At 47.7% G+C, this 22,602-nt stretch overlaps 2 protein-coding genes across 3 annotated transcripts in view; one reads left to right on the plus strand and one right to left on the minus strand.

Annotated features, from left to right (window-relative positions):
- MGAT4B (alpha-1,3-mannosyl-glycoprotein 4-beta-N-acetylglucosaminyltransferase B) overlaps nucleotides 1-11,243 on the plus strand; it is a 51,706-nt gene extending 40,463 nt beyond the window's left edge. Inside the window, exons 6-15 of the mRNA XM_074883327.1 lie at nucleotides 1,816-1,929; nucleotides 2,366-2,441; nucleotides 2,819-2,933; nucleotides 3,665-3,795; nucleotides 6,770-6,877; nucleotides 7,823-8,016; nucleotides 8,397-8,475; nucleotides 8,918-9,005; nucleotides 9,999-10,111; nucleotides 10,221-11,243. Coding sequence (XP_074739428.1) covers nucleotides 1,816-1,929; nucleotides 2,366-2,441; nucleotides 2,819-2,933; nucleotides 3,665-3,795; nucleotides 6,770-6,877; nucleotides 7,823-8,016; nucleotides 8,397-8,475; nucleotides 8,918-9,005; nucleotides 9,999-10,111; nucleotides 10,221-10,244 — 1,042 coding nt within the window. The 3' untranslated portion in view covers nucleotides 10,245-11,243. The remainder of the gene's footprint in view (nucleotides 1-1,815; nucleotides 1,930-2,365; nucleotides 2,442-2,818; nucleotides 2,934-3,664; nucleotides 3,796-6,769; nucleotides 6,878-7,822; nucleotides 8,017-8,396; nucleotides 8,476-8,917; nucleotides 9,006-9,998; nucleotides 10,112-10,220) is intronic.
- Nucleotides 11,244-11,312: 69 nt separating this feature from the next.
- Nucleotides 11,313-20,617, minus strand: LOC141949565 (leukotriene C4 synthase-like). Of its 2 annotated transcripts, XM_074883329.1 has the most exons (5): nucleotides 19,836-20,617; nucleotides 15,456-15,555; nucleotides 13,545-13,615; nucleotides 12,731-12,812; nucleotides 11,313-12,473 (listed from the first exon to the last, which is right to left on the minus strand). In XM_074883329.1, exons 1-5 carry the CDS (start codon nucleotides 20,113-20,115, stop codon nucleotides 12,326-12,328), a joined length of 681 nt encoding a protein of 226 aa, XP_074739430.1. In that variant the 5' UTR covers nucleotides 20,116-20,617; the 3' UTR covers nucleotides 11,313-12,325. The 2 variants fall into 2 exon arrangements, with proteins under 2 accessions (XP_074739430.1, XP_074739429.1); XM_074883328.1 differs by lacking the exon at nucleotides 11,313-12,473 and having other exon boundaries at nucleotides 12,693-13,615.
- Nucleotides 20,618-22,602: the final 1,985 nt, after the last annotated feature.

Here is a 22,602-nt window from a genome sequence, read left to right on the forward strand (position 1 = left end):
TATTTAGATTTCCAGTGATCCTGGCAATTGTTTCTGTGTCTAGTGCAGCCCTCTACCTGCTCTGCAGAGTCAGAGCAACTGGACAGCGTGGTAATCACACCCAAATGCTCCTGCCTTATTTGGCTTTAAAATCCGTGATCCATTTTTCTTCCTGCTCCAGCCTGTTTGTTTTTCCCTTGTTCTAGGCGCTAGTTACATTTGTCTCTCATGCTAGCCGCTATTTATGTCCAGGAGTCTTAGTGGCTTTTGCAGCTTCATCTGTGGCTGTTTAAGCAGAAGCCGGTGATGGATTATTAACCATGAGCCAGTCCAGGCGTTAACAGCATCAGAGCTCGGAGGCAAAAAAAAAGGTGGTGAGAGAAGAGGCTGTGACTCCCATCCAGCTCCTGCGATTGCACGTTTCCAGAGGACCGCAGTCGCCATAAGAAGGAGATGTGAAAGGGCAGCACATCCTCCCGGCGCCCCACGTCCCGGAGCCAATGATGGGAGAGGGGCTGGGACGTGTGCGGGGAGGGTTGTGTTCCCGGGCACTTGCAGAAGAGCTCGAACAGAGCCCTCCATCTTGCTGTGCAGGAGCTGGCAGAGTTCCCCTCCTTCTGCCTGCTGGCAGGAGGACGCACTTATCGGGGGATAATGGACTGATTGTCCGATGGGTCCTGATGAAATTACTGGGCGCTGCTGCAGAGAGTGCCTCTGCGTAGAAGGCTTGAAACTTTAATTGACTTAATGATTTGATTTCTCACTGTCCCCCTCTCCAGTGCCTCCTGCCCTTCCCTGATTCACTGAAATTATTTTTCTTCCAAATTGAATTGAGGTGGTGTGGGGCCAGGGCAGGCAGAGCTCATATCGCAGGAGCGAGAAAGCCGTCACTGCTTCAGTACAGGTTTTGTCAGCTCAGTGAGAAGCTTCTGTTTCACTGCTGCCTGAGGAGGGGAAGATTTGAAAATGTTAGCTGAAAATCTTGCAAGTCTCAAGGAGGGAATAAGGAAGGGAAAAATAAGTGAGAAGTTTTTGGCAATTTCGTGGCTTTGTCTCCCTCTGCCCCATCTCCAGTCCTCCAGGCTCTGCACAAACAAAGGAAATCAGCCTTGCACCGAATGTTCTCAAAAAGGCAGTATAAAAATAACTGGTTTTCCCGCTTATCTCTCACAGTTACAGTAATCTCTGGGTATTGCTTGCAAGGCTGTTGTAGGTACCTATTTTTCATATGGGTGACCTTTTTTTCTGTTTGAGTTTGACTCTTTAAAGGGTTCTTAACCACATTATAGGGAAAATAGATGCTGATTTTATCAGTGTAAGGGAACTAGGTAGAATTCCTGCTGGCTGACCTAACTACAGCACAGCAGTGTTTTAAGTAACTTATCAGAAATGCATAACATAATCTCCGCAAAATGGCTTTTAATTACTGATGCATTTGGAAAATCTCTAAATGCCAGTAATGCCACCAAGTCCTTTCTTTGGTGCGCCAGTCTGCTGGTCCATTTAATCCTGTAGAGAGTACGTGGTGCTCACGGCTGGTCTTTCAAGCTGACCTCTGTGTGTGTGCGGGAAGGAGGAGGGGTGCTGGGGGAGAGCATCTGAACGTGGGGCTATTAGAGACTGTGGGAGGGAAAGAGCAGCTTTAAAACTCCGTGGCAGTCCCTGCTGATATCCTTTGATGAGGCCTGGAAGTGCACTAGCTGCTGGGGAAGTTTTATCTTAGAGGCTGTATCTTTTTTGTTTGGTTCTGTGGCTCAGTGTTTACCCAGTAATTTGGTCTATGAAATGGTATGTCAGACATGGAGGTATTTGTTTACTGCTGCTTTTCTCCCTCAGATTCCCAAAGGAAATACACTCAGGTCTCCTGGAGGTAATTTCCCCGTCTCCACATTTCTATCCTGATTTCTCCCACCTGCGGGAATCCTTTGGGGACCCCAAGGAAAGAGTCAGGTAAGAATCAATGAGCTTAAAAACAAGCAAGCCCTGATTTAAGGAATTGCAGCATCTCCCCAGCTGACTCCAGCAGGGAAAGCTCTTCTGCAGGGCCAGGTATGGCCCTTAAACTTGCTTTATCCAAGATCTGGAAGGATGTGGCAGTGGGGGTATGAACTGGCACCAGCTTTGCAGGGCTTGCCTTGTGCTGCGGTGTTTCCATCACCAAGCGAGGGGGTCATTTTAACCCAAATCATGTTCATTTTGGAAGTCCCTAAGTTTTCCAGTAACTCTTAGCTGACCAGTTTGAGACCAAAAGGGAGAGGCCATATGCCATCCCCCTTTTCCAAGAGCTGCGTCACCTTCCCGGCTTAAACCCAGCCTTGGCTGGATCCCCTGAGCAGCCTGGTATCCCAGGAGAGAGCAGCGCTCCCATTGTGTTTGTCTTTTGCAGGTGGAGGACAAAGCAGAACCTCGACTACTGCTTTTTAATGATGTATGCCCAGTCCAAAGGCATATATTATGTGCAGGTGGGTTTGGTGCTGGGGGTGGAGGGCAGGTGGGTGCACCTGTGAGTTCACTGTGGCTCATACCCAGCTGAGAGAGGGCAAAGAGCATGTCCAGTTGTGTGATGCAGCAGAGTGGGAGTGGGTTTTGACCAGATAGGTTCAAAAGGTAGCTTTCTAAGATGCTTTAGACTTGGAGACCTCCCTCCTAGGAAGGGCAGGAATCCTTGTTTCATTTACCTGTTAGATTGGGTGAGAAAAATCTGTTTGGAGCATCTTCCAAAATAAAGTAGGTCTGTGCCAAGGCTTTTCTCTGGTCTACAGCATGATTGCTCTGCACCAAGAGGCTCTTACTGGAACCTGGATGGGTCATTGTCACTGAGTGTCCTTTCCTCTTGCAGCTGGAGGATGATATTGTGGCCAAACCAAACTATCTCAGCACGATGAAGAACTTTGCGTTGCAGCAGCCCTCTGAGGAATGGATGATCCTGGAGTTTTCTCAGCTGGGGTTTATTGGTAACATTCTCCTCTGCTCACCCCAGTCCCATCAAGTGGTTCTTGCAAGCACTTACGCTCTTGGCCCAATGAGTTGTCCCCACGAGATGGTAAAATACTTGGACTTGATCCCTCCCTATTTTTGCAATGACCCTTATGTTTGCACAAGGGAGAAAGATCCTCACAGCTGGTACTGCTGATACTCACTTTTATTAAAAATAAACCTGGTCAGTGGCCCAGCTGACAGCCAAACAGCTTAGACATGACCAGTAGCTGTTAGGCTGGATGGGATCTGGAGTTGCCTAAGAGTGTGCAAAAGGAAGTTTACATCAGCACAGAACTATTTTGGGAACGGCAGTACATGGTTGCAGTAGCAGCTTGATCTGTTATTTTGGATACTGGTTTGACTAGCTTAAAACTTGTAGTTTTCTGGGCAGGAAATGGTCTGTCCTGCAGCTGGCTGAATGTTTTTCATCCTTATTTCTCCCAACTGAATGGAAGAGTTTTAGACCTTTTGATACTGTTGTGACCTGTGAGACACTAATGCTTTCTAATTCTGTGATGAATATTAAATCCGGAACTATATTAGCAATGCCAGCAGTACATAAAACAGAGCTGCATGTTATTTCCTTTACGTAGAGAGATGGACACATCCAGCCTCCACAGCCCAGTCTCCCAAGTTTTCTCTTCCCAGCTCTGATTCTTGACTGTTTCATACTGTAGCTGCTTTCTCTTCTCTCTTTGTGCTGTAGGAAAAATGTTCAAGTCTCTGGATCTGAGCTTGATCGTGGAGTTCATCCTGATGTTCTATAAGGACAAACCCATTGATTGGCTGCTGGATCACATCCTTTGGGTGAAAGTCTGCAACCCTGAGAAAGATGCAGTACGTAAACAACTTCTGTTGTAGGGAAACCGTCTGTTGTGTGGGGGCAAATTATGCTTGGTCTGTCTCCAGAGGATCTTTTCTGTGAGCTCTGGTGCTAAGTGACTTTGCACTGAACCATGCCATCCCTGTGGAGTGTGCCACGGGGTGTCCTTGTGGATTGTGTAAGCAAAGACCTGGGAGTTCTGGCTTTTGTACTCTGCAGCTGCAAAAAAGGCATTATTTCTGCATCTAAGCACTAACAGGGTATTCCTCCTCCAGTCCTCGAGGAGAGTAGCCGTTCCCTATTCTTCTGTGTTGTTTTTCATTCCGGTGTGCTTCTCTCCCTGAAGCCGTTCCCGGCTCGCTGACTATAACCCCAGAATAACCCTTTGGCTCTGGACTCGTGTGCCGTACCCGCCCGGAGCACACATGCAGGCTGCCCAGAGAGCTCACCCCAGATGACCCAAGAGCAAGCCCGCCGCGCACAGTGTGCCAAAATGAATCCAGAGCACGCGGAGCTCTTGTCGGGGTTTCTAGGAGGGCGCAGAGAGGTGCAGTAGGCTCCGTTTTCATGCTGCCATCTCGTTTGCGGAGCTGTGCCGGCACGAATCCTTGCAGACGGCAGCACAGAAGCCCCTGTGCCTTGCGGAGGTTGTGTTTGAACTCCCGTTGGCAGCAGCAGCGAGGGGCTTGAGCGAGTGGGAAGGGCAGAGGAGGAGTGTGTGTGACAGCAAATGCAAGATGAGGTCACCGCCAGATACTCTTCTATCTCCTCTCTGAACATATTGTATTTACTCATACGCTCGTTCGCCCTCCTCCCCTGGCAGAGAATGAGCAGCGGAGTCCCCGTGCAGAGCTTGAAGCCAGTCACTCAGGACAGACCTCATGGCCACAACTACTTTGTGGTGGCAAATGCCAGAGCAGGTGGTCATGCTGGGGATAAATACTTTATTTATGTGTTGGGGGGACAGGACATCCTCAGGACTCTGCAGAATTGGGGCAAGGATGTGGTTTAATTTGGGCAGATCCCTGGCAGAGGCCGTGACATCGGCTCCAGTCCCCCACGAGCAGCAGGACCAGACTCAGTTGATGTCCGTCGCGTCCTCCTGGCAGTTCAAACCATGCGCTCAGGTGTGGCAGAGCAGTCCCCAGGCCTGCCCAGCAGCCCCCAGCGTCCTCACAGCCATGGGCGAAGCCAGGGAGGCAGAATGCTGGGATGGAGCTGGGAATGCTGCTGCTGTCTGTGTCGTCCCCCTCCCGTCCCCGTCCCCCCCTGCCCAGTCTTCAGCTCGAACGTTGATTAAATGCGGTTCCTGCTGCGCAGGATCATCTTCTCTTTAGCTCATCTTTGCTCATCTTCTCCTACCTGGCAGAGCCAAGGTTTTCCCAGGGGAACCTGCAAACCTCTTAAATGTGTTGCCTTTTTAAAAATTAACCTACTTTCCGTGTGGATTTCTGGCTCCTTTCCCCCACTGTTTGCATGATTAACTCTGCACACCGCCCTTTCAAACATGACTTTCCCTTGTAAATCCCACTGTGCAGAATCAAATTGGTAGCAGGGAGGATTTGTCTTTCTGATTGAAAGTTTGTTTGACCTGAGCTTTTGGTAAGTGCTTTGCCTGCTCTGGATATATTCTGCTCTTTCTTTTTTAACTAATTTTAGATTTACCTGGGGTAGAGCTATGTGAAAGGATGACCTTCTTACCACCAACTGAGCCATTGCCCCTCCTGGCTTGAGTGAGACAACTCTGCTTTCAGCAAATGCTTCTTTAGCAGAAGGGGAAAAGGGGAGAAAGAGAAATCAGGAGATGCTGTAGCTCCCTCCATTCCTCTTCTTCCTCCCCTCCCCATCCAGAGTGAGATCAGACTGGATGGGGTTGCGTCTAGGGTTGCTGGCAATGAGTTGGGTCTCTCCCATTAGCATGGTTAGTTTTAATTTTCTAATGTAACATGAGCTGGATTAGGGGATTATCTCCTCTGCAGCTCGCAGGGGTCATGCCTGGAATTTCTCAGCTCCCAGCACGGTGGCCCGTGCAGGCAGCCCATCGTGGGGGCTCGGTGTGGCTGACTTTCCCCGCTGCGCCCTCCCTGGTGCCAGGCAGCCGGTGACGCAGCGCCCGGCAGCGGGATTTCTGCTGGGGCTTCTCTTGGGTGGGAGGCTGCAAGAGCAGATGGTGGTAGGGATGTGCATGCATTTCTTTTCTTGGAAAAAGCAAAAGTCAGAAAACAAATACCCTCTCCTTCCATTTTTTAACCCTGTATTTTTGTCCTGCTCCCTCAAACTGAAAGAAATTACCTACTTTTAAAATGCGAGTTCTCGTCTCCATGCTCTCAGTGTTTTTCTCTTTTGTCCTTTATTCCTTCTCCATCATCTCTCTCCTGCCACCCCATTGAAAATCACTGCCAGGGTCAGAGTTGCATCCCCAAGTTTATTTACATGTTGGGATGGGCATGAAACGGCCAAACAGCTTTCACACTGGCGTGCGCCATACAAACTGAAAACTCTGCCCATCTGAAAAGAGCCCGCACTTGCTGCCTGTTCACTTAGGCTCTGAACAGTCCCAGTAAGTCCCAGGACTTACTGTATCTTCAGACATCAGTGATCCCAAGCTCTGAGTTGTAGGAAAAAGGCTTTCCCAATAAGCCAGGGACAAAAGAAACTAAATTCTCTGTCTGTCCCTACCTGACAGCACAGAGGAGATTTGCTCAGTGTTTGCTAAGCTATGCTTGGCATGGAGAAATTTGGCACTTGAACCTGGGCACTCTGGCTGCCCAGCAGAGAGTAAGTGAACGGCCGAGAGTCACCGTCAGGTTCCTCCAGATTGTGGTTAAAAGCCCTCTTGCCAAATTAAAGCCAAAATAACACAGAAAGGCATAGAGGTGGAGGGGTGGGGATGTTTATCACTCCTCATGCCCTTGTCCGTTCCTCTTGCAGGTCGCAGTCGACCGCAGAGGTTTAACCATGGGACTCTGCGGGATTGTCTCGTTTCAGAAACACTGCGACAGGCAGAAGGCAAACCTGAGGATCCGCTTCAAGCCCTCACTCTTCCAGCATGTGGGAACCCACTCCTCCTTGGCTGGGAAGATACAGAAGCTGAAGGTGGGTACTAGCTGCCTGTCCAAGCCACAGATGACCTTTCTGCCAGGCCTGGCCTGCAGGCCCCCCAGAATTGGCTGCTTTTGGGTGGGGACATCAGTGACAGCAACTGGTGGGACAGGGGCATCTGGGTTTTTGCACAGTGGTTGCGTTTTATTCTGAATTACAGTCTGCTCACATAGGTCCTACTTCTCAGAATGGCAGTGACATGTACCAAGAGTCACTGCAAGCTTTTAAGCCTTGGTACTGGTCCTAGCCACCCATCCTGAGTGTTGAACCATGGTCTGGGCAAAGTGATTTCGAAGCATATATTGAAAAACCCTGGAGAGATGACTCCTGGGTTGATCTGACTTCCTTCCCACCCGCTCCTCCTTCCTGGGATTTGCTCATTGGCAAACTAGAGCTATGTAAGAGCTTGCATTGTTTGTGTGTGTTTAAACATCAACAAAATGAAGCTTCCCAAAGCTCTCTGTGCAGGACCCATATAGACACATCCCTGGGCAGTGCTCAGTCCTGTCTCTGTCCGATCCGCAGGTAAATGGAAGGTGTAATTCAGTTTGTATCACAGTGCAATGCCTGTCAGGCCGTGTAATCCAGTCATTTTATGGTATCGTCAGCCTCGCAGCCACCTTCTCCTGAGGTGTAAGGACTGTTTGCAGGCACATGTGTTTAGGGATGCTTGGACAAGGAGAGGCTCTTTGGTGCTGGATCAGAGTGCAGAGCAGTGGTGCTTCTCTGTGCTGCTTCTCCTGAAGTTGTGTCCTCCTGGGATCCAGCCACACACTGCCCTGTCTGGTGCCTTCCCCAGATTACTTCCAATCCTCATCCTTCTGTGCCATGCAAATCGAGAGCTTTTAATTTGCAGTGCCTTGTTGCTGGGACCCCTGTTCCTCACGATCGAGAGCAGCTCATGACCCTTTTCTGCCCTTTTGCTTTGCACCCACCAAGGACAAGGATTTTGGCAAGCAGGCCCTGCGGAAAGAGCACGTCAACCCTCCTGCGGAGGTGAGCACCAGCCTGAAAACCTACCAGCACTTCACCTTGGAGAAAGCTTACCTGCGGGAGGACTTCTTCTGGGCCTTCACTCCCACTGCTGGGGACTTCATCAGATTCAGATTCTTCAAACCACTCCGCATCGAAAGGCCAGTGCTTGGTGGGGGATGGCAGGGGGAGATGTGGGGACACCTTGAAGCATGCAGAAACACTTCCCTTTTGCTCTTCTGGCTCATGTTGAATTTCTTGCCCATCTCCTGCTTGGCTGCCTAGGAGGAGGGAGCAGTGCTCTTCCAGGGGGAGGATAACTTGACCCTTTTTTGGTGGGGCCACATTTGCCAGAGCCCTTTGCTTTCTTGTGCTTGTGAGTGATCCGATTTAGCTGATCTGGCACAGGTGGTCTTCCAACCCATGTGCCTTTTAAGAAGGTGCCTGTTAGGTTGAGCTGTTTGATGGTTCAGCTAGGGTGAAAGCCATCATGTCCCCCCTCGCTCAGTGTGGGTTTCCATGGCTTTGGTCTCTGTCACAGGTTCTTCTTCCGCAGCGGGAACATCGAGCACCCAGAAGACAAACTCTTCAATACGACTGTGGAGGTTTTGCCGTTTGACGTAAGTGTTCTATTGAGAATTGAGACGGGGGTGGAGTGGGAAGCAAAAGAGAGGTTCGAGAGAAGGGAACTACTTAAAGCCATCAGGAAAATCTTTACAAGACTCGAGTGCCTTTGAGAGGTGCTGGCTGGGAGCCAGGGGGTCACGCCTGGTGTGGTACCACCTCGGGAGTGGGGATGCTGCACTGAGCAGTCACTGTGGGAGCTGTTCCTGCCTGCACAGGGGATGCTCACATGGGTGGGATGGCTGCAGAGGTGAGAATGAAGCCAGGATGGTGCAGTGGAAGCAGCAGCATGAGGGCAACAAATGTCCTTGTTCTGGGGCGTGAGGCTCGGGGTGCCAGGCAGGGGTGTGAGGGCAGCTCTGGGGTTTCTGCTGTTGCTTGAGGCTTTTGGAGCTCCTGCCACTGGCCTTGCACAAAGCTCCTCTCTCCTTCCCGCAGAGCCTGCAGTCAGATAAGGAAGCCTTGCAGGAGGGAAGAGGCTCAGTTGTCAAATACCGCAGGACACCGGATGGCTACATCCAGATAGGTACAGCAGGGTGTGGGGTGGTAAACTGCCCGCTGGGTTTGATAACACAGCCCATATCCTCACCTTCCAGTGAATCAAGACCCATAGTGCTGTTTGCTTGGCAAAGAGTAATTTCTGCTTGCCGGGAGCCAGGTTGGAACAGGATTTAATTGTCACTGTCTCCTCTCCTCCCTTGCCCTCTCTCCCCTCTTAGACTAGGTGTTGTCTTCAGGTAGTTTTCAGTCCTGCATTTTTGCCTGTCTCTGCTGAGAGCTGGGACCAAATTGTTCAGATTATCCATTTGCTGAACCTGGTGTAAAAAACCTCCACCGCAGGCAATTTCGCCCTCTCCCTACCAAGCCTGTCTTGGTACTCACACCACTTGCAGCTGGACTTTGTCTCCCTGCCACCTGAGCTTGTTTTAGTGCTTGTTCTGCCTTAGGACAAGAACAAGTGATTGTAGCCTACAGGGACCCACAGGTGCATGGTAAAGCCCTGGTGTCCCTGCTAAGACTTCTTTTTTTTTTTTCAAATAGACAAAAGAAAAATTCGCTGGCATGTGTAGCTGTTTGCCATTTTAGCATTCCTCTGCATGCTGTCTGGTCTCTCCCAGTTGCATTTTTCAAAACAAACAAAAAAAAAATCATACACAAAAATGGGCCATAGCAACAGGCTGAGACCTTGCTAGCATTATGGATGTAAGATGCCTCCATGGCGTGGATCCTGAACCGACATTTGTCTCTTACAGGACAGTGCTGCCATCAGGCCACTCTCCCCCCCGCCCCGCTTCGCACAGCAGTGATGTGTAGCCAAATACTCCCCATTTTGTTTCATTTAGCTGAGTTTTTTGTTCCCCTGAGTGTAGCATTTTGCACTGTATTGATGTCCACACTGCTGGTTTTCAGCCCATCTTGTGTCGGGGAGCTGTGGGCAGGGGGCTGCTGTGGTCCCCTCGGAGGGGGGGCTGGATGCCAGGAGACCGTCCCCATGTCACCCGCCTGTTCTCCCCACCAGGCTCCTTCTCCAAGGGCGTTGCAGAGGGTGAGGTGGACCCGTCCTTCGGGCCGCTGGAGGCCATCAGGCTGTCCATCCAGACTGACTCCCCGGTGTGGATCATCCTGAGCGAGGTAAGCTGGGCTTTGTCCGCAGAGGGACAGCCCTGCCCAGCCCTCGGCCCAGAGCACTCCCCGTTGCCTCCCCCAGCTTCTCTCTGATCCCCGCCCTCTCTTCTTTCAGATTTTTATCAAAAAAGCGGAGTGAAACAGGCATGAGGAAGGGTGGACACATGTGTGGATCCCCCGTCCTGCTCCCTCCTGTCCCGCTCCCTCCTCCCCACGGCGCCTCGCCCGGGACAAGGACAGCACAGGCCCGGCTGCCGGGAGGCGGCACATGCCGACAGGCCTTGGCAAACCGGCTGCCAGGCTGGCACCACCATCCCCAGCCGGTGCTGCAGGGCCAGGACATCGTCTGTTCCAGAAGAAGAGCGAAAAGCAAAAAAACAAATATCCCGTGCAGAGGGCTGGCTTTGCTCCCTCGGCCCTCGTGGGTGCAGGCTGCCCTGCGTGCCGCTCAGGCCACACTGACACAGGGGACAGTCTGGGGACGGGATGAGCTTTAGCAAGCGTGGGGACGAAAAGCACCTTCAGCCCAGTTCAGGGCAATCTCTGGCTGTGTTTGGGGACAGAGGTGGGGTTTGGTCACGCTGAGTCCTGCTGGCTGACCCCACAGGTGTGCTGAGATGGAGATGGCCAGGGACCGAGGTCTGCCTTGCCTTCGCCCAGGCAACAGTCCTGGCCACAGCTGAGGATTAAGTGAGGGCGAAGACTGACCCTCCTTCAGCAGAGGAGGAACAAATCCGAAGGGGTTGGAGCTATGAGTATGGCAGGGAAAACAAAAAAATAAAAATATGCCACACTGTGCCTGCCAGCATTGAACACAGCCCCTTAACTCACGGTGAAGTCTCCAGTGTCTTCATGCCTTGAGATTGAGTGCAGAAACCATCTTTTTAAATAACTATTTCAGTTATTGATCGGTGTGAATTTTTTGGGAGGGGGAAAAAAAAAAAAAAGCAGAAGTAGCCCAGTTCAAAAATAGTAGGGATTAGTGTAAATCCCAATGTCTCTTCAGCTATACACTGGAATGCATTATACTACTTTAATGTGCTGTATTTTTTATTATTGGATACATTTGATTTTTCAAGTACATCTCTATATATAAATATATAAAATAATGTGCACTGTAATAAAAGCTAAATTTAAACCTTTGGTGCGGCAGTGAGAGTCACTCGCAGCAGGGAGGCACTTGCTCTGGCTCTGCCCACCAGCTCCCCTCCCCAGGACTGGTGGGTGTCTGTGGGGGCCTGTACCCAAAATTGAGTCGTTCCTCAGCACTCGCCAATACCCAGTACTCGCAAAGCATTGCTTAGAGCAGCCCAGTGGGACACTGGTTATTTTTTGCCCCAGTGCCACAGGAACTTCACCAGTTATTAAAAAAAGAAAGGGTAGTCAGGTCTTTCCAGGCAGGGAGCAAGGCAGACACTTGGACATCTGTACCCCTGAGGGTGCAATTGTGGAACAGTTGTCTTTCCTGCAAAATATGTTGCCTTTTTTTTTATACCCATGTACAATTTAGCAAGGAGCTGCCTGCTTTTGTTACCTGCAAACCCCAAGTTTGCAGTGGAGGTTGAAATCCAGACAGAGGGCAAAGTCCTACTGGTGGGTGGGTGATAACTGAAGTGAGGGCCAAGTCAAGATCATTCAAGCCAATGCCAAACAGACATTAGCATTTGGATTAAAGTCAGGCTTTTTTCCCCAAATTTGGATATGGTTTTAGACAAGTTTACCCATCCTTTCAAGTTAATTTTAATTGCAGCAGCATTTCCCATGCAGTGCAGTCCCCTAACCCTTGGCTGTTCTCACACCCAGTCCCCAAGCTCCTTTGACAATCACAGGTGACTTCTACTGAGAAAAGAAATTTATTTTTTGTATATCCAGGGTGTGATCCTTCAACACAAATCATTACAGCAGTAAGGAGGAGTGACAACAGCGTACAGGTCAATCCGTGCTCTGCAAGGCAGAGCCAAAGGTGTTACAGGTCTTAGAGCAGGCACTGCTACAGAAGCTGACAGTGACGCCCATCAGCAGGGGCAGAGGCTGGGCAGCATTTGCTTTCTAGAAGAGAAATTACCTCTGGAGAGTGGAGCTTCACGAGCAGAGGAGTGCCAGCATCTGCCTCCCTTCAGAGGTAAGCACAGAACTGGGGAGATACTTGGTCTCTGACCACACCATGCGACTCCCTCCCCTCGGGGTGAACAGTGGGTTTTGGGGGACCTGCAGCCCCTCTCACCAGGCGCCGAGCAGCTGGAGGGGCTGTGCCAGCGCTGCCATCCACGCAGAGGAGTGGGGCAGCAGAAAGTGTGCCAGGAGCCCGGCCACCGCCAGCCCCAGCAGCAGCCAGAGCAGCCGGGCACTGGCGTACAGCGGCCCCAACCTGCGCGGGGAGAAAACACTTATCAGACACCGCCAGCCGACCCGGGGCACGAAGCATGCTGGCGGGGCTTGGTGTCCCCCAACCCCCTTCGAGACTGAGCCAGGGACGAGGTGGCATGGCCATGAGCACGTGGGGGCAGGAGGGGAGGAGGGGGAGGTGATGGAAATCTGCCTCAGTCGCACCCGTAGGAAGCTGCATCCTACACCCAGCCTCCCTGGGTTGGTTTGGGGAGCCCGCGGCCCCAGCCAGGTACTAACCGTCCCTGCGTAGCCACGGTGTATCCCTGGAAGTACTTGAAGCGGGTGTAGAGGTACAGCAGCCCACACGCCGCAGCCATGCCTGCAGGGGAGAGGGGAGACGAGTCCTGATGGCGCCAGTGGTCCCCGGCCGCTGCCGGAGCTGCAGCCCTGCTCCGTCACTCATGTCCCCGCTTCCCACTGCAGATGGGGCACGGCCACAAGAACTGAACGCAGAGGGACTCAGCTTTAAAACGCTGTGGGAGTTTAAATGGATTTTCTTCCTTCCCTTTTTGTGAGGGATGAACTTCTCTGCCCCCCCAAGTTGCCCTGGGACTTGGGTTTGCAGTGCTCCCTTCCACGGTCCTTCCTTGCGTCTTCCCTGTGGTGGCAGCCAAATCCCCTAAACCTGCTTGGCACAGGGTGGATGGTGGATGACTAATTGTTTGGGTTATGGTTTCTCGTTCTGACGTGGCGGTTTGGGTATCGTGTTGCAGCTCTGCTTCAGCTCGCGGCTGCCCTGGTACCTCGTGCCAGCCAGACCTTACCCAAGAGAAGCAGCGCGGGGGAAGAGCCGGGCTCCGGCAAAGGAGAGAGGGCTGCCAATGCCACCAAACCTCTCCTCTGGGCAGGAGACCGGCTCGGCTGCTACCAGCAGCTTCATGCACTCTGGAGTTGGGGCGCTCCTCAGTCCATCCCCCCAAAGGGGAACTTTGCTTTCCCCAAGTCGGACCCTCACAGGTACAGAGAGGACATGCCTGAGTTGCAATGGGATTTAAATTGGGTTTTTTTTGGTTTGTGCACATGGTTTGGGGTTCCCTCCCATCCTCCTTACCTTGATGGAAGAAGATTCCAGCAACCCAGAGGAGCGAGATGAAGATCGGGAAGTACTCTGAGCAATTTGCCCTGGTGAGAACCAGAGATGAGAATTAAAACCGCATCCTCATACATCAGAGTTAACTGAAACCAGCGAGGCGAGATGGAAATGCACGTTGGAGCAAACTGAAAGGGCCTGTAAAAGACATTGCTGTACTGGGGAGAAAAGGCCTTTTTTGTGACCAAGGACACCCATTATCTGTATTTTAGAGAAGAAAAGCACCCAAACAATGCACAGCGTTCACCTTCCCCACATTCACATGGACCCTGCAATGATGAGCCCTGGCTGAGATGGAGATTTGTCTTTGCTGGACCCTCAGGAGGCTCCGTCCTCAGCCCCACAGACACCTAGTGCAGCTACAGCTTAAAAGCTGCATGGGGAGAGGTTCCTTGTTATTATTTAAGAAGCTTTCTCTTCCCCTTGGGTGAGCACAGCCCAAATTTGGATGTCACACAAGTCATGCTCCAAGAAGGAGCCTCCTCCCAGATCAAATTCAGCAGAAGGTGATCAGATCAGCAGCCAGGTTTTCCTCCTTCCTTTTAGTGACAAAAATACAGATTTTCTGCAAGAAGAGACAGCCTCAATAGCACAGCAGGAGCTCTGCTATTAAAGACAATGGTTTTGTTTCTCAATTTCTCCTACATTTTACCTTTCCCTAGGCAGTTTAATCTTAAATTTGGCCAAAAATTTACCAAGCCTCAGGGAATGGAGCCAGATTGGGAGCTGGAAAAAGTCTGAAGAACCTTATGCTGCAAATGCAGGTTGAGTCTCAGTGAGGGGAGGCTGCCAGGTTTCCACAAGTAATAAATCAATACGTTTTCCCCCCCTTTTTTTTTAAACATATCAAACCAAATTATTCATTTGTATCCTCTTCCACAGGGAAAAGAACAAATGAGGGAAAAAAACCACAAGGAAGAAATACCTTCTCAAACCCAAGTTCACTGAGGTCACTTTCTTCACCCAATATAGCGGAGGGCTTCCCGGCATGTCACAGCCCACAGCACGACTCGGTTAACACACAGCCCAGTATTTAATTAAAAGCCACATCAGCAGCTTCCCAGCTAGTGAAGGCTGATGCCTCCCATGTGGGCTGGCCTTTCACTGCATTGCAAAAGGACCGAAGTGGGTGTTTTTGTCACTCCACAAATGTTTCCTGCACACTGGCAAGGAAACGCAGCTGCTTTGTTCAGGGTTTAGTGCCATGCTCGAACTACCCTTCAAACCAGCTCTGGCCAATGCCTTTCTACTGCTTATGAAACAGAATGACTGAGATGAAAGACAGGATCTGGTGCTTGCTGGAAGCCGAAGGGATCTGTGGACATTTCCAGTTTAGCTCCAGCATTGCTCTCTCCATAGGAACAGAGCAAAAAGAAACAGCCCTCAGCATAGGCCTGCAAGTGACGACTTTGATAGTACAACAGTTGAAAAAAAGGAAAAAAATTAAAACGTCCTTGTACCTGGTTCTGCCAGCAAGGCCCTTTCCTTCCATTCAGTGGCAAAAATTTACAAGCAAATATTGCTATTAATATAGCTTTAGCTACTCTCACAATTTGGAGCCAACTTTAATATTAAAGTTAATTATTATAATGCATCAACACTCAGCATCTCTTTCATACGTCCACTAATTTTTAATTTGGCTGCCTTTCACAATGCCAGAAGGAGGATTATTGTGGATGGACAGAAACACTCCAGCCAGACCAAAGTGCTCCAAATCAAAACTTGGACCTCTGCACGCAGAGCAATAAAAAATCTAGATCAGTAGCAATAAGTCAAAAGGTGAGTTGAGGGTGACTTCAGTCTTCCCTGGTAGTGACACTTGACTCAAGTTATATCTAGAGGGAGTCACCACAAAAAAAGCCAAAATCTTACTGAGCTCTGAAGATCCGCTCAAACTCGGGGTGACCTGTTGTGTTGGGAGGGGAGATCTTGTACTTCCGCCGGGCGTAGATCACCTGCAGCGCAAAATAGGCTAAAAAACAGAACAACACAGGAATGGGAACAGTCCGGCAGTGTTTTATTTAACCAAGCTTTATCTAGCTTGGAATCAAACAAGTGGTTAGAGGAAAAGAGCTGATACTGTCTAGGTTCATAGTCCAGGCTGTCACGGAAGACCTGGAATAAATGTGCCATTTATTTCACGCTTGTGCTTTAAATTCAGATTTGGTTATGCTGGCAGAGCGCCTGTGCCGCAGAACTGACGTGCTGGCTGGCGTTTTGCAGAGTCTCACATGCCGCAGCAGAGCCCTGGGTGCTGCTCCCCAGCAGATGAAGCACGCCCCGGTCCTGCAGGAAGGCCAGCAACGCACACTGAAACATCACCGAGCCCACACCCAATCACAAAATTATTTTTCTTCTTAAATCCTGCACTCTGTATTTAGAGTATTAGTCCACTCTCAGCCAGTCTGATGGGAATGATGTATAACACTTTCTGCTACACCTAGCGGGGGCAAAGCTTTTATACAAGGATGGCTCCACGTCACAAAGCAGCATCCAAATTGTGCAGCACTGGCATATGATTAAGTCCATTGGAGATGCTCATAATCATGGCAAGAGAAGGAAATGGGGAAGGGGGTGGTTATTTCTTCTATTTCATCCCTGCAGGGTAGCTTCAAGGCTCAAGCAGCTCGAGGAGCAGACATGCTGCCAATGATAATCAGCCTGTGCCATGTTCAGGCTGAGGTACAGCTCGGTGTCTGCTACATCGCTCCTTTGTACATTTGTAAGGGACATGGAAAGTCACTTGAAAATGATGAAAACCTGTTAACATGAAGATTTGGACTGTTTCACTATTTGATGAAAGTTCTTACTCCCATGGGTGACTGCTAATGTTTCAAGTGTTTATATTTAGGTGCACTGCTACACTGCTGCTTTTATTGAAAATGAGAATTTTTATATAGGAGAAAACTACATTATAAAAACAATGACTTGGGTGGCTGTGGCAGCATGCTGCTAAGTGAGTCACTTAGATCAGCAAGGTCCTAATGTAGCAACATTTCCAGAGCACTGAGCAGAGACAAGGAGCCAGGCTGCAAGGACTGCCTTGTGGACTGTCTTATTTTAACAAAGAAGATAAAAGCAGAACAGCAGGATAGAGAAGGGAAAGTAGGGACAGATGTTGCAAGATTAAAGACAAGACAGATCCATGTGTGCCTGCAGAAGAGCATTAGAACATATGTAGAAGAAAAGGGAAATGGAAATGTAAATAATCTGATGCTACGTGACCTGTGTATTACACAGGATATATTTCATTTAAATACACGTAGACATTAATTTTAGAAAACATCTGTGTGTTCTAGCATCTTCCACAGTGCGTGCAGTGACCCAGCCCTAAACAAGAGGTGCTGGGAGAGAAAGGTGGAGAGGAACAAGTTTGCTTTTTTCCCCCGATTCATGTGTAGCACGTTGACGTGGTGAAGGGTGAGGATGTCACCCTGCCCCTGAGAGCTGGCAGGATGCAACACAGCACCCCCTCCGTGAAACCAGCCCGCTAGGTCTGCAGCGACACTCAACTGGCAATTCAGAGGTGGCTGGCAGAGCTCTGGGAAAAAGATGATGAAACCATAACCCATTCTGTTACCTCCTCTTCACATCAGATAAGCACCTCTCTCCTACACAACTATTTAATGCTCTCAGGGTCTCCTCCCAGCCACCTCTCAAGAAATGGGCTGCGCTAAAGTTACTGCATCGTGCACAGCTCTGGCTTGTGGCATAAGCCTGACTATGCTGGGCAACTGTCTTCATCCTGCTTTGTGCCATCGGCACCCTGCCTAACATAGCGCGGTAAGAATAATTTCAGACCCAATCTCTCCATCAACTCTATGCTTAACATCTTGCTTGCATACAGGGGCAAATATTCAGAGAAGTCCTACAATGGATCCTATGCACTTAGGGATGGATAATATATGAAACAACCACCCAAGAGGAGTAAGAGCCTTTTGGAGGATGGCTAGCTTGCTCCAAACTGGTGTATGGGTGAGGCATTAATGCTGCAGAATCACCCTCCAAAAGCACTTCCCAGAATGTGGTGTGGAAAAAAACCACACTGCACAAGCCTTCTCAGCGTGGGCTTTTAGTGAAAAGAGCTCAATCTACTCTGCAGAACCTTTCAAACTATTTTTTTGTGATTCAAGTCTCGAGGTTAAACACCTGTGTGGATGTGTACATGGCTCATAGGGGCTGAGCTCTCCCAGTACTTTGCTCCTCAGTGAAAGTATCAGTCAGACCATCATTCTATTTGATTATGTCCACAAACTTGTCAAACTGTATTATAGCTGGTATCTGCCACATTTGAGTGAACGTGGCAAACAAGCTCTGTGGGGACTGACAGGCAGTGACATTGTATAACCTTTATTTCCTTTGAAGCCATTAATAAAAACAGAGGTGGGGGGAACCTGTGGTAGCATTGTTCTGCTCTCTGGTACAGCATCCAACACGGGGCAGGGGCACGTATCTACAGAGCACTAAGCTCAGAGCTTTGCTAAACTGAGCATAACTAAATTAAAATGGGGAAAGTTACTTGAAAGAATGCAGAAACTGTGGGCTTCCAGAAAATTAATGAAAAAATAAAAATCAACCAACACTATACTAAGGTCACCCATTGAATTACATCTCCTACATCAGGATGTGATGGAAAAATATTTGTACATATAGTGAACATCTGTGGTTCGGTGTTCTGCCTTCTCAGAACGAATCTCAGATCTGTAACTCACCTACAGAACGTCCTTTCAAAATATGCAAGAAAAGCTATTGCACAGCTCTGAATGAAGCTAGCATTAGCACATGTATTTCATACTATTAGAGAGAAAAGAAACACATAGTATTTTGTAATTGCTCCTTGGCATCCCATGCAGACACTGTAAAAGGAGGCTACTTTATCCGATTTAACATAGATAAGAGGGTGCCAACGCTTGCTGTTTATCTGCTGGCTTCACACCTACGTATGGTTTGCATAGCATGAAAGTAAAATACCTAAGACTGCAACCTTTAAAAAAAAATACTTGAAGTTCTCATAAAACAAATATATTTGAGACAAAACTGCTAGGGATTTGCTACTGAGGGTCTCCCAAAATGGGCTTAGCAACGTTTCCATAACTCAATTTCAAGTTTTCTTCTTGTCTCATCTTTGCGCACTAAACACTCCCTCCATCTCCACTCAGTTTAATAACAAAAAAATCTGTAAGACAAAAGTATCTGCCATTTGTAGCTGCAGATATTTCTCTGTAAAATATTTGAGGGGAAATTACTGATAAATCGGAAATCTTGAACTCTATTCCTCAAGTAGCATATTTGTGTTTTAAATAATGCTTATGTTAAGAGATTCATCATCAGATGGCTAAAAATTCATCTGGCTGCTCAGAGATTCACATCCATTTGTAAGCAGAGGTGCAATAGCTCTCTGGTAAATTAATTCAGTAATTAAAAAAAACCCCACAAACATACCTTCCTTCATCAAAATGTGAAGATTTTAGTCAAATGGGGGCTCCGTCCCCACCTCAGGCAGGGGGAGTGTCCCCTTCTGTGACCCTCCTGAAGCCCGAGGGGGACGGGCCTTTGCCCAAAGGACCCACAGTTGAACACAAGAGGTAGACAGAACTTGGCAACGCTACTGCCTCTTTCTACAGGGTCTAAACCAAACGCATCTATTTAAATTATGAGAAGTCACTGAGTTTCTTTGAAGATGTCTGTGTCTATTTCTGACCAGAAGGGCTTGCATTAGTTTCCAAATTACTGTGTGCTGTCAACTCATCACCTGCTCCGTGCAGCTAAGCTCTATGCACACATGATACCAGTCACAGAGGAGAAATACAGGCGTACATGATGCTCTTCTCTGTATACGTATGATGTATGTTTGTGCACCGAACTCTTCATCAGCCTATTTATTAACCTGCCTTTATTCTGGTTACCTCCAGCCACTCTGTTACAAATTGCCTGCTAAAATTCAATAGCAGAAAATATTTTACTTTAAAAACATTCTATTGTTGAAAATGTTTTCAGTTCAAAAGTAAAACTTGAATTTCATTTCCTTCTAGGATGCTGGCTTTGAGCTTTGCGAATCATTTTTATCCCTATTAAATAATGAACCTCCTCAGGCATGACACTGCCACTGTGAATGGCCAAACATCATTTTACAACGTTGGAAAACAGCAGCTCTCATTCCATGGAGACTCCAAGCAAAATACAGGAACCAAGTTCCACGAAGTTTAATATAATTAGCTTAACAGTACCTCGCATTATATAAAGGATATTTACCTTGCTCCAGGACTCCCAAAACTGTGACAGTGGCCAGCAGGTCTATCTGATTTCTCATGTTGCTGACTGTGGACCAAACCCTTAGCCCTGTGCGATGAGTACTGCTGCTCGCCAGCACTCTCTCCCACAACAGAACCTTCTGCTGCTCTGCAGCAACGTGTTTCCTCCACCACACCTTAACTCTCTCCATGCCACACGATTTTCCAAAGCAGCCAGCCATCAGAAAACATCTGTGCCAGACAAGTGCCTTTTGCTGAACATCACAGCAAAAATTGTGCATGCGCAAACTGTGGAGTTCTTGCAATTATGTTTACAGATTTTTGTACCATGACTGAATTATATATTACCAGCAATTGAAAGATGATGGGATTTTTTCCAGCCTTTTAATTGCTAGTTTTAATTAGCTCTAAACCATCTAAATTGTGTGCGAGGTTGTAAAATTAACAAGCATTTACAAATTAATGACTTAACCTTCTGCTCTTATTCCAAGTAGTGGAGTTGACCACATGAAAGATTGACTAGACTTCAGCTGGAATAACTTAATTCTGTTACTGGATTCTGAATTTTTAAAAAGAGCATTCAGATATTTTATCTTATTAATTAATACTGTAAGTTTACCAAATAAGAGTACAGTTCTTTTCTAGCACTCAGTCACTTTCTGTAGTTTTTGGATGTTTTAAAAAAAATTCTGCAGTACAAACCTTCTTCTGGCTAACATACAAAATAAAAGTTCTCAGTTTGGAATAGAATGCAGCAGAGTATGTAGAAACACGCAGAACCCTCAGAAATGTTAAACTGACATCCGAATTATAATTGTAAAATGTAAAATTTGAAAAACAGCAATATTTTAGCCCTGAATAACTTTTCTCCCCACTCCACAAAAGCAAAATATACATCAGTTCAAAAAGTTATCCTGTGTTTTGGAGAAACTTTATATGGATAAGACTGCTCTGACTTTAAAGTTTTTAAAACCAAAAAAGCAGAAAAAAGGTATCATTCATTATCAGCTAAGGTTTTCCCTTAATTTTGGTGAAAAGAGGGGACAGGATCTGGTTGAGCCATTGCATTTCTCTCTGTATAGTCATACACACAAAACCTCAGTACAGAATTTGTGCACAATACCAACAAGAAGTGACCAGACCTACAGTTTCTCCTGAGTGGGATGCAGCAAGTTTGTTCTTCTGGTTTGGCTCTTCATCTCCTCAGAACCCCACCATGACAGCTTATCAAGTTGAAAAATGAATTAATTCAAATATACAATTGTATGCTTTTTAAAAAAAAATACCCATGCATGTAGAATAGCAAACCTGCTCCCTTTCTCTGCAAAACACTCATATGATGTGACTTTAGACTCTCCAAGCTACTAGCAGACCCAGACTGAAATAGAAATAAAACCATTAACCTTAACAGAATCTGCTGGTGTCCCAAGATTTCATCTGGGGTGTCTAAAATAAAAGTCAGAGGGGAAATGTCACCAGGACTCTACTTCTGCTTACCACATTTCAACAATTTAGACTTTAGAAAACGCTTCCATTACAAATTTACATTAGGAAAAACACTAACATCAAGCGAAAAAAAAAAAATCAGTTTCTGAGCAGAGGTTGGTCACAAGCTGCCACTGACTCCTTAAAATCTTTGGAAAAACATGTACCTGCATGTCACTTCAATGGGGGATAGTTTGGGAAATTTTCAGTTTACTCAACATTGAATACAATGCAGCACTTCTAATGGGACAATAAAGCACTAATTAATAATTTCAGAGTTCCCCACAGGCTAGAGACAGCTCATCCTGGTATCGTTACTTATTATTACATTTGGTTCTTTATAAGCTTCTGAAGTTACAGGTCTCCCCCCTGCCCCAAACACAACTCAAAAATTGTCCAGTAGGAATATGCTCAGGTAAGTCAGGATGCACTTTGTGAGGAAATCTGAAGGCTCTGAGCTGGGGCCTTAAACACAATAGCTATATAAGACACCAACTTCAATGCTTGGAGAATGATCCTCCTATGCTTGAAGCTGATTAAAATTCTTATTACATAGGGGATGCTTGAAATTACAGTAACATGTAAAATGAATACAGCCTTAGCATGAAATGCATGCGTCACACTTTGCAAATTCTTTATCACTCCTGCTAGATCTGTGGTTGGAGAGATTCAAGATGTTAGCTTAGAACTTAAGACTAGATATCATCTGTTAAAAGGCATGTCTGACAAACAGGAAATACTACATAAGTAACTGAATTCTTGGTTCTGCTGCAAGTGGTATGTGGTATGATTCACTAAGAGAACTCCTTTGAAATGTTCAATTCAGAGTAATTCGTCAAGTAATAACTTGTTAATAAGAACACATTAACATCCAATCGTGCACCACTACAGCTTGGCTCCTCTGGGCACTGGTGGAGCCACAGAGCCTCGTGTTACTTCTCGTCTAACCAACATACAGCCAAGTGTCCTTCTTAAGGGGCTCAACAATCCAGCAGGGTCCGAAAGACCTATTTTGCCATTATTTTTCACAGCCTCTTCAACCCACCAGCTCCATGCAGTAGCTTAGGGACCTTACCAGCTTTAAGCCAAAGTCTTCACACAACTTGCTGCCAGTATTTTGTTCCTTGTTCAGAAACATTAACTCATGCTTGCAGTACATGTTCCTCATTTCTCAGTTTGGGTTTGGTTTTTTTGGTGTACGCCATCTGCCTACAGCAAACAAACATAATCTTTGTCTTTTTACAAGTCTCAGGGAAATCAGTTTGAATCTCTAAGGCCTGTTA

Source organism: Strix uralensis, chromosome 14, assembly GCF_047716275.1.
Source record: "Strix uralensis isolate ZFMK-TIS-50842 chromosome 14, bStrUra1, whole genome shotgun sequence".
Classification (NCBI taxonomy): domain Eukaryota; kingdom Metazoa; phylum Chordata; class Aves; order Strigiformes; family Strigidae; genus Strix; species Strix uralensis.

Excerpts from the sequence above, each read along its gene's own strand:
- LOC141949565 (XM_074883328.1), bottom strand. The coding sequence starts at position 20,115 with ATGCACAATTTTTGCTGTGATGTTCAGCAAAAGGCACTTGTCTGGCAC. Across the intron at positions 15,556-19,835 it reads TTTGGGAGTCCTGGAGCAAG|CCTATTTTGCGCTGCAGGTG; the intron begins GTAAATATCCTT and ends TCTGTTTTTTAG. Across the intron at positions 13,616-15,455 it reads GAGCGGATCTTCAGAGCTCA|GGCAAATTGCTCAGAGTACT; the intron begins GTAAGATTTTGG and ends GGTTCTCACCAG.